The 16764-nt window shown below is 35.1% G+C and overlaps 1 protein-coding gene across 1 annotated transcript in view; it reads right to left on the bottom strand.

The window, feature by feature from the left end:
* The window catches only part of DNAH14 (dynein axonemal heavy chain 14), a 426387-nt gene that overhangs the window by 339466 nt on the left and 70157 nt on the right, over positions 1 to 16764 (bottom strand). Inside the window, exon 16 of the mRNA XM_037805786.1 lies at positions 5416 to 5757. Within this exon, the coding sequence (XP_037661714.1) occupies positions 5416 to 5757 (342 nt within the window). The remainder of the gene's footprint in view (positions 1 to 5415; positions 5758 to 16764) is intronic.

Genomic DNA, 16764 nt, shown 5'->3' on the forward strand with positions numbered 1-16764 from the left:
TTCCTATCTAGTTAATTCTTACTCATTACTCAGGTCTCGGTTCAAGGGTCTCTTCCTTAGAGAAGACTGCCTTGATTTCTTCTGTTGTATTTTCTTATAGCTCCCTATATTTCACCTTTGAAGCACTTGTTACACTGGCAATTTTACATTTTTTGTGAGATTATTAATTAATTCCTCTAGACTGTCTGCTTCATGAAAGCAAGGGCAATATGTGTTTTTGCTCACCATTATTTACCTGGCACCTGGCATGATCACAATAACTAGCCCAAAGTAAATGCTCAGCAAATATCTGTGGCATAGCTTGATGGTTATTTTTCTATATTATAAGATTTTCTTTATTTCCGAGTCAAGTTATTTACAGAGCAGCAGGGTAACTGCAATCAATTAGCTGACGACAGATATTATAAGCAACAATGACGAAAATAGAGTAGATCTGAGGATATGAGTTCCATGAGAAAAATTTGAGAAAAAGCTATAATATAGAACTGAGAAATATGGTTAGCTGATATGCTCTAAATTGGACACAACAGGAAAAAAATCATTTTAAGGATTCTTCAAATGGACTAAGCATGTGCTGAATATTTTCCATCTTCCCCTCTATGGACTGCATTATAGGGCTTATTTGCCCCCTTGCTTTCAGTGTGGCTAACAGTGGTTACCAACAGGTGATCAGAGAGCAGGAGGAGAGGGAAGAAGGGATATTTGTTTTTCTGGCTTCCTTCCTTTGGGTTGTAGAGAATTGCCTACATTTTTCAACCAAAGGTCAGCTCCTGCTATAGTCTAACTACTTCCTCTCCTTGACTATTGAGGGATAGAAGGGATAATAGCTCTCACCTATTGAGGGGTTGCTAGGCTCAGGTATGGTATATTGCCTTTTGATTTCTTAGTTTATAGAAACAGCTCAACAAACATGAGGCTGTTGCCATTTTTAAATCCCTAGTAGAACATTTGCGTCAAGTTTTGTTTTAGGAGAAACATCAAGGAACAAAGCAATATGTATCAAAAGTTGTTTTTAAAAAGTTTGTGTTCATGAGCTATTAATTCCCCTTATAGGAATTCCTAAGAAAATAATTAAGAATGTGCACAAAGATCTTGAAGAATATTGCCCAAAATAAGAGAAAATGATTACAAACATTTGGGTACATTCATATGATGGAATTACGAAGGCATTACAGATAATGATTTAGACTCTATATTTGTTGACATGTCAAGATATCATGATATATTGCTAAGGTTTCAGCCCTATAAAGATGGTATGACACCAATACATGTAAAGATATATTTACAAAGAGCAAAATCTAGAAGATATACATTAAAATGGCAAATCTGGTTTCTAGTGTTTTTCCTCATTTGTGTTTCCAATTTTTTTCTGAAGCGAACCAAGAAAAAAAAAACATGATAATAGGAGGGAAAATTGTATGGGGGTGGTAATCTCACTCCAGACAACTTCTTGATATTCATAATTAAAGAAGAAGTTGGACAGATCCATGACCAAAAGAGTCTTTCTGAGATGAACCTTAGAAAAGACTATAAATCAAACTGTTAATAGAAAGGACAGAGACAAGTACTAAAATTTTGGCTAAAAAACTTCTATTATGTGGAATTTTCTTGGAGGGCTCAATATAATCTGGGTTTCTTGCTAAGGCCAAACCAATAATATTATGTTGAACTCTCTTTACCAATTGGAAATACCCATTAACTTCCTCTTCCCTGTTGGACACTTTCTGTTTATATGGCTTGTCAACTATATGACAGAGACAATCGATTTTTAGATCCTATGACCCATAAAGGCTTACAAAGAGTCTGGATGATACATAATGGGAGAAAACAAATCTTTTCTACTAGAACAGGATAGGATTTTAGCCTTTATTCAGATAAAGGTTTATAGAGGAGTCAGTATTGAAGAGAGCCAGGAAAGGTATCCAAGGAGACTAGTGGGAAGAAAGATTGCAACCTCCCTATTAAGATGTTGAGATTCTCTAAAACTGTTGCTCTTATGAACGGACTTTCTTAATACCGTATTAACCAAAGGGGGAAAAATTTTTCAAAAATACTCTAAATGTATACCATTTAGAAATTCAATAAATAAATAAATAAATAAAGGGACTGTTAAGCTGGTATAAGAGTTAAGGATGCTGAAATAAAAACAAGATAGCCTGTCAAAACAAAGAAGCAAGAATAAAATGATAAAAAGAAACTAAAGCTAAAGGAGAAAAAATTCAGATAAATTAAAAATGTCATAGAATTTTAGAATGAATAGTTTATAGTAATTCATAGCTAACATTAAGCACACACTTATTATGTGCCAGGCACGATTCTAGCTGCTTTACCAATAGTACCTAATTTAATCTTCATAATAACCCTAATGATAGGTAGCATTAATACCCATATCTAACAGATGAGAAAACTTAGGTTTCCAGATAGTAAGTGCCAAAACTAGGATACAAATTAATTTACAAATTAATTAAAATTTTTAGAAGATGAAAACACTTAAAAGTAAGCAAACCCAGAAATAAATAACTCAGGATAAAAAATATGAAAAAGTTTAAAAACAATGAAAAATTGCTTAACAACTGGGAAACAAAACAAAAAGAAAAACAGGCAGAAAAATAAATATCTAAGGGTCCTTTAGGCCAAAGGCACCTCTCCTGGCAAACAACTGAAGGACAGAGAATGGAATGCTGTATCTCACCATTTCCTTATACCCATGCTTCTCCCTCTAGTCCTACTCCAGTCTCTAGCTAACAATGGTCAACAAGAGCTATATGCCTTTAGTAAAAGGACAATATTAACAGATTTTCATTATACTTGATACATTTTCATAATATGACAAAAAGAATAGTGAAAATGAGTATCATCAAGTAAAAAAGTATTTGATTATTAGTCACCACACAGGAAAACTTGAAATGCCCCAAAATCTTACCACTTCTACATAAAAGAAATTTGTTAGTTCTCCAATTTGACAATCCTAAAAAATTATATGATAATGTCAATAAGTTATGAAGCTGAAAGAAAGTTTCCTAAATTATCAATGTTAAAAAAAAAATTTCTGCCAACTAAAGACTGGATTATCTTTCTATTCTATGTAAGATATAAAATCCTTACTATATAATAAAGCAGTGAAAGCCATGCAGCCAAAAATTTTGAAAAAAAAGTAGTTAAGAGATATATTAGGCAGTTAATTTAAAATATTATGCCATTTTGGGAAGAAATTTTGTGGTATATATCAGTTTTTAAAAATTTATAATTTGTTCAGTTTTTTTCAGAAAAATAAATATTCACATTGGTTTCTAATATTGCATTCTTTTTCATAAAGAAGGTTACACAAAATATATAAGCTTCAGGGCTCCTACAGCATGGCTCCTATTGACCAACAATGATCTAACTACTGTTGCTGCTGAATGTCAAACCTGTCAGCAACAGAGATCAACCTTGAGCCCCTGACATAGCACCATCCTTCAGTGATACCAACCAGTCACTTGGTGGCAAGTTGATTACATTGAATCCCTTCCACTATGGAAGGCACAACAATTCAGTTAGTCTGGAGTTGACATATGTTCCTGATATTGGTTTAGCTTTCTTGCTTTCAGAGCTTCAACTAGTCTTAATATCCAAGGGCTGAGAGTCTTTGATCCACCCACATGAGATATCATATTACAGTGCAATAAGGGACTCATTTTACAGGAAAGGAGGTGCAATAGTTGATATATGACCATGGAATCCACTGTTATTATCACATACCAAACCATCCAGAATCTGCCAAACTAATAGATAACGGAATGATCAGCTAAAGGTGAAGCTGCAGCACCAACTTGGAAAAGATACCTTGCAAAAATGGTACTCCATCTTTAGGGACACAACAAATACCCTAAATGAGTGAACTTTCTTCTTAGTGCTTTGTCCTAAATAGTTAAAATATTTATATGGAAGTAGGAGTGACCCCCTTGGGGAATTTTTTTCCCTGTCCTGCAGCTCTAGGTCCTATGTATAAAATGCTGTTTCAGTGACAGGGACTTTAGTTGGATCCACTAATCTTTCTCTTACACTTTTGCCCAGGAAAAGAGATATGCAATAATCTTGGAATTGTTCTAAGATGGGTGCCTTATACAAACCAAGTAGATCCAAATGGCACAAGAGGCAGATTGCTGTGAACCTCAAGACCAAGATACTCAATCCCCCAGCTGCTGAAAGTGTTTCCTGATTACTCCATCTGAGTCCCTTTAGAATTGCTCTTGGCCAAGGGAGCTAAGTCACCCAACACTACATCCCTCTGCAGGCCCATGGTGGAGATATAAAGATTCAATTAGGGATAACTATGCAGGGTCATCCCAGTTCTAAAACTCCCTGTGAGATCAAGTTAATTCCTTGTGGCAATGACACTACAGTTCAACTTCACTCTTTGTCCAATCTTGAATCCTTCAGTTTCTCACATAAGTTGTTGCCAAGAACACTCCAATAGACTTCCTGCATACAGCTCTCCATTTCAGAGTCAATGTCCAAGGGAAACCATTAACACACTTACAAAATATAAATAGGATGAACTATAAACTTTTGTATGGATGTATTTGTTTTCCAGTAGTAATTTGTATTTCTAGTAGTAACACTGCAATCAGCTATGCACATCAAGTATTTTCATGACTAATTCTTTCAATCTTCACTATATTTGTGTGTAACAGTGTGACCCCATTGTATAGATGGAGAAGTTGAGAAAATGATTAATTGCAATAAATGTCTGTGTACAATACTTAGTAGGTGCTTAAAATATGTTGAATATGATTTGTAGTGGTGGTGAGGGTGAAGTAGTGATGAAAGCAAGGGTTATGGAATTCTGGCTCTTACTAGCTATGTGATCTTAGGCAAGTAACTTAACCTCATTAAATCTCAGTTTTTTCATGCAGTTAAAGGGGAAATAAAGTAATCCCTGTAAAGCACTTGGCATAGTTCCTGACACCTGTAATGGCTCAATAAATGTTAGGTATTTATTTTCAGTTTGTTACTCAAGCTAAGTGAGTCAAGTTGGAACTAAAATTACCATTTAGCCCAGAATAAGGACCAGAAAGATTTCAGGGGTTTTTAGTCTTTTTTTTATGCCATGGGTCCCTTTGACAGTCTGTTGAAGCTTATGGAAAAAGTCACCAGCTCTAACGGTTTGTTGCCGACACTCTTTCATAATTGAAGAAAATGCTTAGTGAAAATAGAGATGTAATTAGGCATGTAATTTTATTTCTCATTTAAATTGATAAATCACCAAGATTCTGTCTACAAATCCCAAATTAAGAATTCTTGGATTAAATTATTTACCTAAGATTCCACAGAAAGCAAATACCTAAACACCTATGTTTACATGAGACTATGATCAAGCTGATTTTCAATGAGGGGAAAAAAACAACAAAAAAAGCAACAAAAAAAACTTACTTTGGCTTTTAAACTAGAAGCATCAGTCCATAGACGGTTGATATATGCTTCCAAATTTTCTCTGAATTTAGCAATAGCAGCATCTTTATTTGTTTCGTGTAACTTCATAGCTGTTTTTAGTTGACTAAACTTGAAAAGAAGGACTTTATATAAAGCGAGTTGCTCTTCTGAAATATTGATCTGGTAATACCTTACAACAGAAAACAGCTGAGAAATTGCTAAGTACTCTTTTTCTAAATCAGATATTTTTGAGGAAATCTCATCCAAAAAAGTAAAATGTTCCATAAATTCTTCTATTTCAATGGGTGCAGATTCCAGCTTTCTCAATGATGATTCTATAGCCTGAAATCATTAACATATCAATTAAATTGTACAATGATTTTCCAATATTATAGTAAGACTAATTACTCTTTTGTCTAATTTACAAGATTATAATTTCAGAAAAAAACAAAGACATCATCTAGACAAAATTCTAAATATTGTTTATATACTGGAGCATTAACATGATCAAATCCTTCTACTGTTAAGAGAAGAAACTTGAGTGTATTTCCCATATAAAATAAATGTTACTAAGACATAAAAGAAGCACTATTATGAATAATTGTGTTTGTTTCCAAGTGTGAATTGAATAGTGCATAAAATAATTACCAATTTTGAGCATTTATACTCTAATCTCTTTATACACATGATCTCACTTTACTCTTATAGCATGTTTGTTCATTAGGTGTTATTATCTCTAATTTGCATAGGAGGAAACTGAGTCTCAGAAGGATAAGTTAGCCCAAGATCAGAAATTTAATGAGTTACAGAGGTATAATTCAAACCCAAATCTAATTCTAAATCTCATTCTTTCCCACCATACTACTGTTGTCCCCTCCTATCCATTATAAGCCTATGTATAACATCCATATTTTTCATAAGTATACGTATATCTTTCCATAAAGTTTTCAAGGTCATTGTATTTGTATACTAAAATTACAATTTTATCACATTTTTCCTCATTTTTCTTCAAGGGCTCTTAATGAATATTCCTGCATAACTTTGGAATCAAAATCAGTTTAATTTTCAGTCGTCACAACCTTGAATTAATTGTCTGTGAAGGTCACTTTAATTTTTCAAACACTTTGATTATAAAAGTAATACATGCTCATGTAAAAATTTGCAATACAAAAAAAAGTTTATAAAACTGAAAGTCATCTATTATTCCATCACCCAGGGATAACCATTTTTAATACATCAGAAATTTTACTTTGGTGAGTGTGTGAACACTTGCATACACTCTTTTATCAAAGAGTTTATATGAACAAGCTTCAAAATCAGAGAGACTTGTGTTTGAATCCTAGCTCCAGTATTTACTAACTGAACCTAAGCAGATAACTTAACTTTAATAAATTTGGCATCCTTAAAGGGCTTAAAACAGTGTCTGGTAAACAGTAAGTGTATTAAGAATGATCAAGAGTGATAAAGAGTGAACAAGACTGAGTAAACACAACTATCTTGACTAGAACCCCCAAACCCAATCAAACTCTAGAAAAAATATTTTAAAATAACAGATCCCTATCACAAAGAAAGCAGATAATTCTAATAATGCATAGAAAAAGATGAAATATACTGAAACCTATTTTACGACACTAGTAGTACACTGATACCAAAACCAGATATGTATGCTAAATGATAATAAGCACGGGTCAATTTCTCTTACAAACATATATGCAAAAATCTTAAAAATAATGTGCTTGTATGTTTGTGTGCTTGCTGATAAGCTACATCTATCAATCTGGACTCGAGATTAACATTAAAAGATTAAAGGAAAACACATGCAACAAATTAAAGGAAAACAAATGCATGATTATCTCAATAGATGTAGAATAAGCATTTGATAAAATTTATTTTTGATAAAAACTCTTATCAACCTAGGAATAGAAGGGAACTTCCTTAATTATTTAAAGGAAATAAAGACACATCTGGGGCATTCAGCAGCCAGAAAGAGGATGAATAAGCAGAACTTTCAGAACAGGTTCCCAAAAAAATAACTCAAAAACAACTTTCAAAAACTAAGAAACATGATTCTTCTAAAAATGAAATTTGTTTCATAGTTACTAATATATATGTAGTACTCACTATGTGCCAGATACAGTTTAAAGACTCTGCAGTAATTAACTCACTCAATTCTCACAACCACAAAAGGTTAGGTACTATTAGTATTTCCACTATACAGATGAGGAAACTGAGGTACAGAAAGGATAAGTGTATTCACTAAGGTCTTTCAAATAGTAAATGGTAGAGCCAGGTATGTGCCTGTGTATGCATGTGCATGTACGTGTGTGTGTTAAATCAATTGCACTGAAGCATAATTTACATACAAAAATGATAATTGTACATTGTGATGAATTTTAACATATTTACACCTCTGTAACTACCATTATAATCAAAATATAGAAAATTTCCATTACCCCCCCCAACACAGGTTATCAGAAGACAGAAAGAGGGTAGAGATTGCATTTGATGCTGAAAGTGTACAATCAACAGAACTGATTGTAAAGATTGTAAAGATCCAGAAATAAATAGCACAATACCATGTGATGGTAGCATAATATTGTAAGTATAATGAACAAAGTTGAGTGTGAGTATGGTTGACAAGGAAGGTTAGGAGCATGTATGAAACCAGTGGGAAAGATGGAGGATAAAACTGGGACTGTATAACTTAGCAAAACATAGAGTGGACAGTGATGGTGATTAAATGCAGAAATGTAAAAAAGTTTTTACATGAGGGAGAACAAGTGAATGTCAACATTGCAAGGTGTTGAAAATGGTATGGTATATGGGAAAACCACAATCAGTGAAAACTAGGGTCTACAGTTAACAGTAACATGGTAATATTCTTTCATTAATTGTAACAAAAGCAATATACCAAAGCTAAATGTCAACAGAGGGGGATAAAAGGGAGGGTACGGGATTCTTGTCACTGTTATTGGCGTTTCTCCTTTTTTATTTATTTTTCACTCTTTGTTCTTTTATTTTTTTCCTCTTCTTCTTCCTTTGCAGAAGAAATGGAAATGTTCTCATATAGATTGTGGTGGTGGAAGCATAAATATGTGATTATACCAAAAATTACTGATTGTTCACTTAGGATGGATTGTATGGTGTGTGAATAAAACTGTTTGAAAAACAAACAGAAAGATACAAGTGCTGGAGAAGATGTGGAGAGAGAGATATACCTACTCATTGCTGGTAGGGAAGTAGAATGGTGCAGCCCTTCTAAAGGGCAGTGTGGTGGTTCCACAGGAGGCTAAGTATAGGGCTGCAATATGATCCTGCAACCATGTTATTTAGTATATGCTTGGAAGAACTGAAAGCAGGGACACAAATAAGCATTTGCACACTGGTGTTTATGGTGGCAGTATTCACAATTTGCAATGGATGGAGGCGGCGTAAAGGTACATCCATGGGTGAACAGAAGGGCAAACTATGGTGTATACATACAATGGAATATTGAGCGGTTTCAAGAAGGAATTAAGTTATGAGGCATGCAACGAGGTGAATGAACCTTGGTGACCATATGTTGAGTGAAATAAGTCAGAAACAAAAGGACAAATATTTTAAGGCATGGACTAATATTAAAAAACTATAAAGAGCAAATGCTGAGAATTGAATTTGAGAGCATAGGTTATAAGGGGATAGAACGTGGGCAGAGATTGGGCAATCGACAATGCAGGAGTACAGAATGTTAAATAAGGCTTATTGTAAAGGTGCCTAGATTGCAAGCTCTTACAGCAGTCACATTTATTCCTGAGTTTTAACTGCTATTTAAGAGATGTTTATTTGGTACAAAATTTATATTCTCTGTAGTACATTATCTACTTTAACGTGTATGGTCAGTTTATTTAAACAACAAAATTACATGGAATCTCCTAGAATAGGAAAGGAGATCTTGTTATTCTGTACAGGTTAATGTAATACCTCAATACATCCCAAAGTATTTAGGGCCAAAAATAAAACAGTATTTGCAAAGTCCCCTTTAAGAACTGGGGAAAAAATTTGGAAATATTAAAGTTGCTCAAATGTGGCCTCTGTCTCTTAGCTAACTCTGCAAATAAACTCACTACCCTCCTCACTAAGTGGGATGTGACTCCCAGGGGTGTAAGTATCCCTGGCAATGTGTGACATGATTCTCAGGGATGAGCCTGGCCCTGGCATCGTGGGATTGAGAATGCCTCTTCACCAAAATGAGGGAAAGACATGAAACAAAGTTTCAGTGGCTAAGAGATTCCACATAGAGTCAAGAGGTCATTCTGGAGGTTATTCTTATGCATTATATAGATATTCCTTTTTATTTTCTAGTGTATTTGAACAGCTAGAAGGTACTGCCTGAATCTGCTGAACTGTAATCCAGTAGACTTGATTCTCGATGATGACTGTATAACTGTATAGCTTTTACTGTGGGACCATGTGATTGTGAAAACCTTGTGACTGACATTCCCTTTATCCAGTGTTTGGGCAGATGATAATTAAATAAAGACAAAAATATACATAAATAATGGGGGAGGGATAAGGGATATGGGATGGTTTGGGTGTTCTTTTTTATTTTCATTTTTTTCTTTATTTTGGAGTAAAGAAAATGTTCTAAATTTGATCATGGTGATCAACGTACAATGATACTGTGAGACATTGATTGTATACTTTGGATGGATTAAATGGTGTGTGAATATATCTCAATAAAATTGCATTTTAAAAAAGCTATTTCTCTTTAAGTATGGAAGGTGGCAGCCCAGGTCTACTATGACAACAATGCCACATGAAGTCCACAGAGACCCAAGCAGCTTTTAGTTTTATGCTTTATCATCCTTAATGATAGTTTCTCTCCTTATCTTCCAAGATGGAACTCCAGTCATCACATTCACTCTGAAATCAGCAGAATGAAGAAAGAGGGAAGAAAGCACAAATGGGATGTACAGTTATCTTTTAAAGATATTTCCTAGAAGCTGAATACAACATTTCCACTTACATCTCACTGGCCCAAACTTAATCACATGGTCAATATGGCTAGAACGGAGGCTGGGAAATGTAATCCTTATTTCAGTTGGCCATGTTTCCAGCTAAAACTAGGAGTTCTACGATGAGAAGAATAGATATAGCAATATAGAAGCAAGCCTTCTTACAAACTGACATGAAAAAAAATCTGAAAGAAAGATGAGCAAAGGGCATGAATAGTAATTCACAGAAAAGCAAATCAAAATGGCCCAAAACAGGAAAAGATTCTCAAAATAATTAGCAACTAAGGGATTTCTATTAAAACTGTTAGCTCATGGTAGTCTTAGTATGCCAGGGCTACTCTAATATAGTTCCACAGGCTAGTAGGCTTAAACAACAGAAATATACAGTCATCCCTTCCACATTGCGGGGGTTAGGGATACTGTGCCACCACGATTGGGAAAACCTGCATAATCTTTTTTGGCCCTCTCTTTGTACCAGAGAAGTCTGAATTTCTTCTATTTCTTTTATGGGGTGTTTACAGTACCTTATTGTAAACTTTGGGTTAAGTATTTGGTCATAGGCTATATGTGGGTCAATGTTAAGTAAAAATACTGTTGTCTGCTGGCCTTTGCATATTGTCTGCAGCTTCTGCAAAACTCCAAAAAATTCACATTTAATTTCTTATGCCAACCTGTGATATATCGAAACTGCAGTGGGGAAAGTCACTATGTGGAAGGGATAACTGTATTGTCCGAAAGTCTGGGAGGCTAGAAGTCCAAAATCAAGGTGTCAGCAGGGCCATGATACTTCTTAAAGGGGAAAATCCCATTCCATTCCAATCTACCTTGGCTTTGGTGAGTGGCCAGGAATCCACGACATTCCTTGGCTTCTGGTGGCAAACTCAATCTCTGCTGCCATCACATGGCTATCTCTGTTCCTCTCTCTCTTACTGACTGTCCAAACTTACTCTGCTTACAAGGACCCACCCTAATCCAGTTTGGCCTCATCTTAACATAACATCTTTAAAGATCCTACTTACAAATAATTCCCATTTATAGGATTGAGGGTTAGGACTTGAACATGTCTTTTGTGGGGACACAATTCAATCCATAACAGAACTTATTTCTCATAAAGTGGTAGCAACATATTGCAATGAGCATGTGAACTGATACGACCCTCTTGGAAAGCAATCTGGCAACATATAGTAGAATAAAATTAAAATTAAACACACGTATCCCTTGTCCCAGGATCCTACTACTGGGATTTAACTCTACAGGGAAAAACATTCCAAAATGTAAAAATATATTTGCAAGATTTGGGGGTGGGAATGAGGGATGTGGGATAGAGAGCAGGAGGCAAACAAAAGTTAGCAAAATAGGTTGCAGTAACAACCTAACATTTATGACATTATTCTGTTTATGTAAAATTATCACTCTCTGTGTGTACTGGAAGCAGAATATTTGATTTATCTCCTTTAAAGCCTATAGATTTAAATTTTTAAAAAGTTTTAGTATAAGGCAGAGTATGATTCAGTTTCCATGAAAAGAAAAAAACAAAAATATCTAAAACCCTATATATTTTTATGTATGTTTTTATGTTATATGTGAACAGAGCAAAGTTGTGGCTGGGTATGCAACATAGCATTAATTTCAAGGGTATGCTTTTAGAATGGGTGATAAGGAAGAGATAATTAGCTTTTTCCTTATACATATTTTTTCACTTTTGTATTATTAGAATCATCATGTATTAGTTTGTATATTTACTTGAAAATTATCAAAAACAAACAAACAAACATATTATTTGACCTAGCAATGCCACCCCTGGAATATAGTTCAATAAAAACAAAGGCTACAGTATGGACAAAAAACACTTAAAATGTTGAGTTTTAGACTTCACTTTGAGCAAATGGGTGCATGGTGGTACCACATACTGAGATGGGGAAGACTGTAGGAAGAACAGGTTTTGGGTGAGAAATCAAGTTACCTGTTGGCCATGTTAAGTTTGTCATGCCTGTCAGGTAAGAGCAGAGAAAGTGCCTTTATTGCTTACTGTTGTATTCCCAACACTTAGCTTAAGGGTTTATTTATTGTGTTGAATAAATTAATTACGAAAGTTCAGTTTGGGGCATAACAACATTTGAAGTACCAGAGGGTAACTCAGGTAGAGTTATCACCAACAATTCTGTGTTGGGCAAGTCTCTATAATTCTGGGATTCAGTTTGGGGAAGGTTAATTTCAAGCAAATGTAAGCCATATACTTCAGGTTTCAATTTGTTAGTACTGAAAGAAACATTTTATCTCATTTTGACTTACTTGCTGCCTCATTTTTCAGGTGGTTCAGTACTCAGCTAGGTAAGACTGGTAGTATTTATTATGCCCCTTAAAACTAAATAAGTTTAGAAGGGTGTGACTAGCCAAAGAGAGATTGTCGCAGATACTATACAGCAGTTGACTCGAAATCCAACCTATTCCATTTCTTGCTTGTCTTCTTCTAATATAGAGGAGGAGAAGCTGAAAACTTGCCATGCCAGTCATATTCCTTTGCAGCTAGAGGTGGCTATGTGAGAAGTAAATGAGAAGTAAAGACAATTTGACTATGCTGCTGCTGCTTCTACCATGTTCCTGCTGGGAATGTGAGCACAGTACCTATAGGGTAGCAGTCAATATCAAGAACAGCAAAAGTATGAAGGAGTCTTGTCCCCTGATGGCATCATAGCCATTGTACCACCTCTGGGGTACCAATACCCTGTTTGCATGAGACAAATAAGCCCCTTGTTTAATAAATTGTTTGATGGATTTTCTCATACTTGCTGGGGAATGCAATCCTAAACAAAATAGAGAGTAATTTTTGCATAAGATTGTTGTGAGTCTAAAGATAACGTATATAGAGAGCACTTAGTTTAGGAGCTAGCACACAGAACATTTCACGTAATGGGCACTTTTCAATCCTTCCGAAAACTCTTTGCAACATTAAAAACTGCTAAATGTTCCCTCCATCTCAAAATATTCTCTGCTTTCCTCTTTATCTCTTTGGCTGCCCCTTCTCATATACTTTGCAGGCTCTTCTTCCTCCAGATATCCCCTAAATGTTCTATTCTTCAGATTTCTGTTATAGGTTCTCTTCTCCCACTCCTCAAACAAGGACATACTCATTCACTCAGATGATTTCAGTGACCACCTGTATGTTGATAAATCAAATCTATTTTCAATTCAATCCTCTCTTCTGATATCTAGACATACAAATCCGAAAATCTCTACTTGAACTTTATACAAGTTCTATGATTCTTCTCCCAATGAATGGCATCGTTGTCTACCCTGTTGCCCTAGTAAAACCTGAAAGTATCATTAATTCCTCTATTTCTCTTATTCCTCAGATTCAATCACCAAATCCTGTTGATTCCATCTACTAAAAATATCTCAAATCCACCTGCTTCTCAGACTCCACATTGTTATGATTCTAGTTCAAGATATCATCATCTCTCCCCAAGATTATGGAAACAGCTTTCCTTCTGTCTTGCTCCACTTCAATTCATTCTTCACATTGTAGCAGAGTCATCCTTACAAAAATGCAAATTGTATTATGTCAATCAACTGCCTAAAACCTTGTACTAATTCCCATAGTCTTGAGGATAATGTTCAAGTCCCTGACATGGTTTACAATGGCCTTAATATAATTCCTGAGCTTCACCTCTTGCCAATTCCTCTTCACAGAATATATTCAGTTCTTCAGGTATGCCTTGCTCTCGTTTGGACTTTCCTGCTGTTCCTATGTCCTGATGTTGAGGTATCAGCTTGCTGCCTACTCCAACCTCATTTTCCTTCACCATGTGAGTAACAAATCCTGAACTTTTATTTAGAGTACCAACCACAGAGTTAAAAGAATACACTTCTCACTTTTGCAGCTAGGTAAGGCCATGCAACTAAGTTTTAGTGCTTCTGGGAAATAGCCTTAAAAGTGTAATAAGAAGTTCCCCTTCTTTGTTACTTTCTCCCATCCTGCTGCAGGGAATAAGAATATGATGTCTGAAGATATGGCAGGCATCTTGGATAATGTGCAAGAGAACTAGCCTCTAGGGACAGGAGAGTGGTGAACTAGAAGTAGCCTATGTCCCTGATGACTTCATGAAACCATCATTCCAGCCCTAGGTTGTCTCTCTGAACTTTTTACCTGAGAGAGAAACTAATTTCTATTTGTGTAAGCCACTGCTATTTTTCTATTTTTTATTTTGGTAAAACGTATACAACCTAAAAATTCCTCCTGTTAAAGGTTTAACACATTCAGATATAAAATTCAGTGTGCTAATTACATTCACAGTGTTCTCCAACCATAACCCACATCCATTACCATAGTTTTTCCATCACCTATAACAGAAATTACATACCAGTTAAGCATTAGCTCCCCATTCCTTAACCCTCCCCAGCCCCTGGTGACCTGTATTCTAGTTTCTGACTCTATGATGTTGCGTATTCTAATTGTTTAATGTCAGTGAGGTCATATAATGTTTGTCTGTGTCTGGCTTATTTCATTCATCATGATGTCTTCCAGGTTCATCCATGTTCTTGCATGTATCAGAACCTCATTCCTTTTCATGGCTGCATAATATCCCATTGTATGTATATACCACAGTTTGCTTATTCATCCGTCAGTTGATGGACACTTGAGTTGCTTCCATCTTTTGGAAATTATGAATGTCGCAATGAACATCAGTGTGCAAATAGCTGTTCAAGTCTCTGCTTTCAATTCTTTTGAGTATATAGCTAGGAGTGGGTCTGCAGGGTCATACGGTAACTCTATGCTTACATTTCTGAGGAACTGCCAAACCATTTTCCACAGCAGCTGCATCATTTTATATTCCCATCAATAATGGAGTATTTCTGTTTCTCCATATCCTCTCCAACATTTGTTATTTATATTGTTTCAACAGTAGCCATTCTGATAGGTGTGAAATATAATATATTATGGTTTTGATTTGACTTTCCCTGATGGTAATGATGTTGAGCATCTTTTCATGTGCTTTTTGGCCATTGTGTATCTTTGGAGAACTGTTTATTCAAGTCTTCGGACCATTTTTAAATTGGGATGTTTGTCTTTCTGTTGAGTTGTAGGATTTCTTTATAAATTCTGGAAATAAAATCCTTATCAGATATGTGGTTTTTAAATATTTTCTCCCATTCTCTAGGTTATCTTTTTACTTTTCTGATGAAATCCTCTTAAGCACAAAGTTTTAAATTTTGATGAAGTCCAATTTATCTATTTTTTTTTTTTCATTGCTTGTGATTTTGTTGTAAGGGCTAAGAAACTATTGCCTAACACAAGATACTGAAAATGCTTCCCTCTTCCATACATTTTCTTCTAGGAGTTTGATAGTCCTGGATCTTAAACTGTCTTTGATTCATTTTGAGTTAATTTTGTATATGGTGTGAGATAGGGGTCTCCCTTCATTCTTTGGCAGATAGATATCCAGTTTTTTGGCACACTTTCAAAAATCATTTGGCCATAGATGGAGTGTTTATTTCTGAACTCTCATTTTGACTCCTTGGGTCTGTGTATCTGTCCTTATGTTGGTACCATATTGTAGCTTTGTAATAATTTTTTTTATTGACAAGCATGAATCCTCCAACTTTGTTCTTTTTACAGATGGTTTTGGCTATTCAAAGCCCGTTACCCTTCCAAATAAATTTGATGATTGGTTTTCCCATTTCTGCAAAGAAAGCTATTAGATTTTTATTGGAATTGCACTGAATCTGTAAATTGTTTTGGATAGAATTGACATCTTGACAAGATTTAGCCTCCCAATCCATGAGCATGAATTGTCCTTCCATCTAATTAGGTCCTCTTTGATTTCTTTTAGCAACATTTTGTAGTTGTCTGTGTATAAGTCCTAAACTCCTTGGTTAAATTCATTCCTAGACATTTGATTCTAGTTGCACTTGTAAATGGATTTTTTCCTTAATTTACTCCTCAGACTGTTCATTACTAGTGTACAGAAACATTACTGATTTTTGCATGTTGATCTTGAGCCCTGCCACTTTGTTGAATTCATTTATTAGCTCTAGTAGCTTTGTTGTAGATTTTGGGGACTGTCCATAGGGTAATGTCATCTGCAAATAGTTAAAGTTTTACTTTTTCCTTTCCATTTTGGAAGTCTTTTACTTATTTTCCTTGCCTAACTGCTCTGGCTAACATGTCCATTACAATGTTGAATATACCAGTGGTAACAGTGGGCATCCTTGCCTTGTTCCACATCTTAGAAGGAAAGCTTTCAGTCTTTCACCATTGAGTATGAAGATAGTGGTGGTTTTTTCATATATATACTTTGTCATGTTGAGGCTGTTTCCTTTAGTCCTAGTTTTCTAAGTATTTTTGTCAAGAAAA

This window comes from Choloepus didactylus, chromosome 2 (assembly GCF_015220235.1).
Source record: "Choloepus didactylus isolate mChoDid1 chromosome 2, mChoDid1.pri, whole genome shotgun sequence".
Lineage (NCBI taxonomy): Eukaryota > Metazoa > Chordata > Mammalia > Pilosa > Megalonychidae > Choloepus > Choloepus didactylus.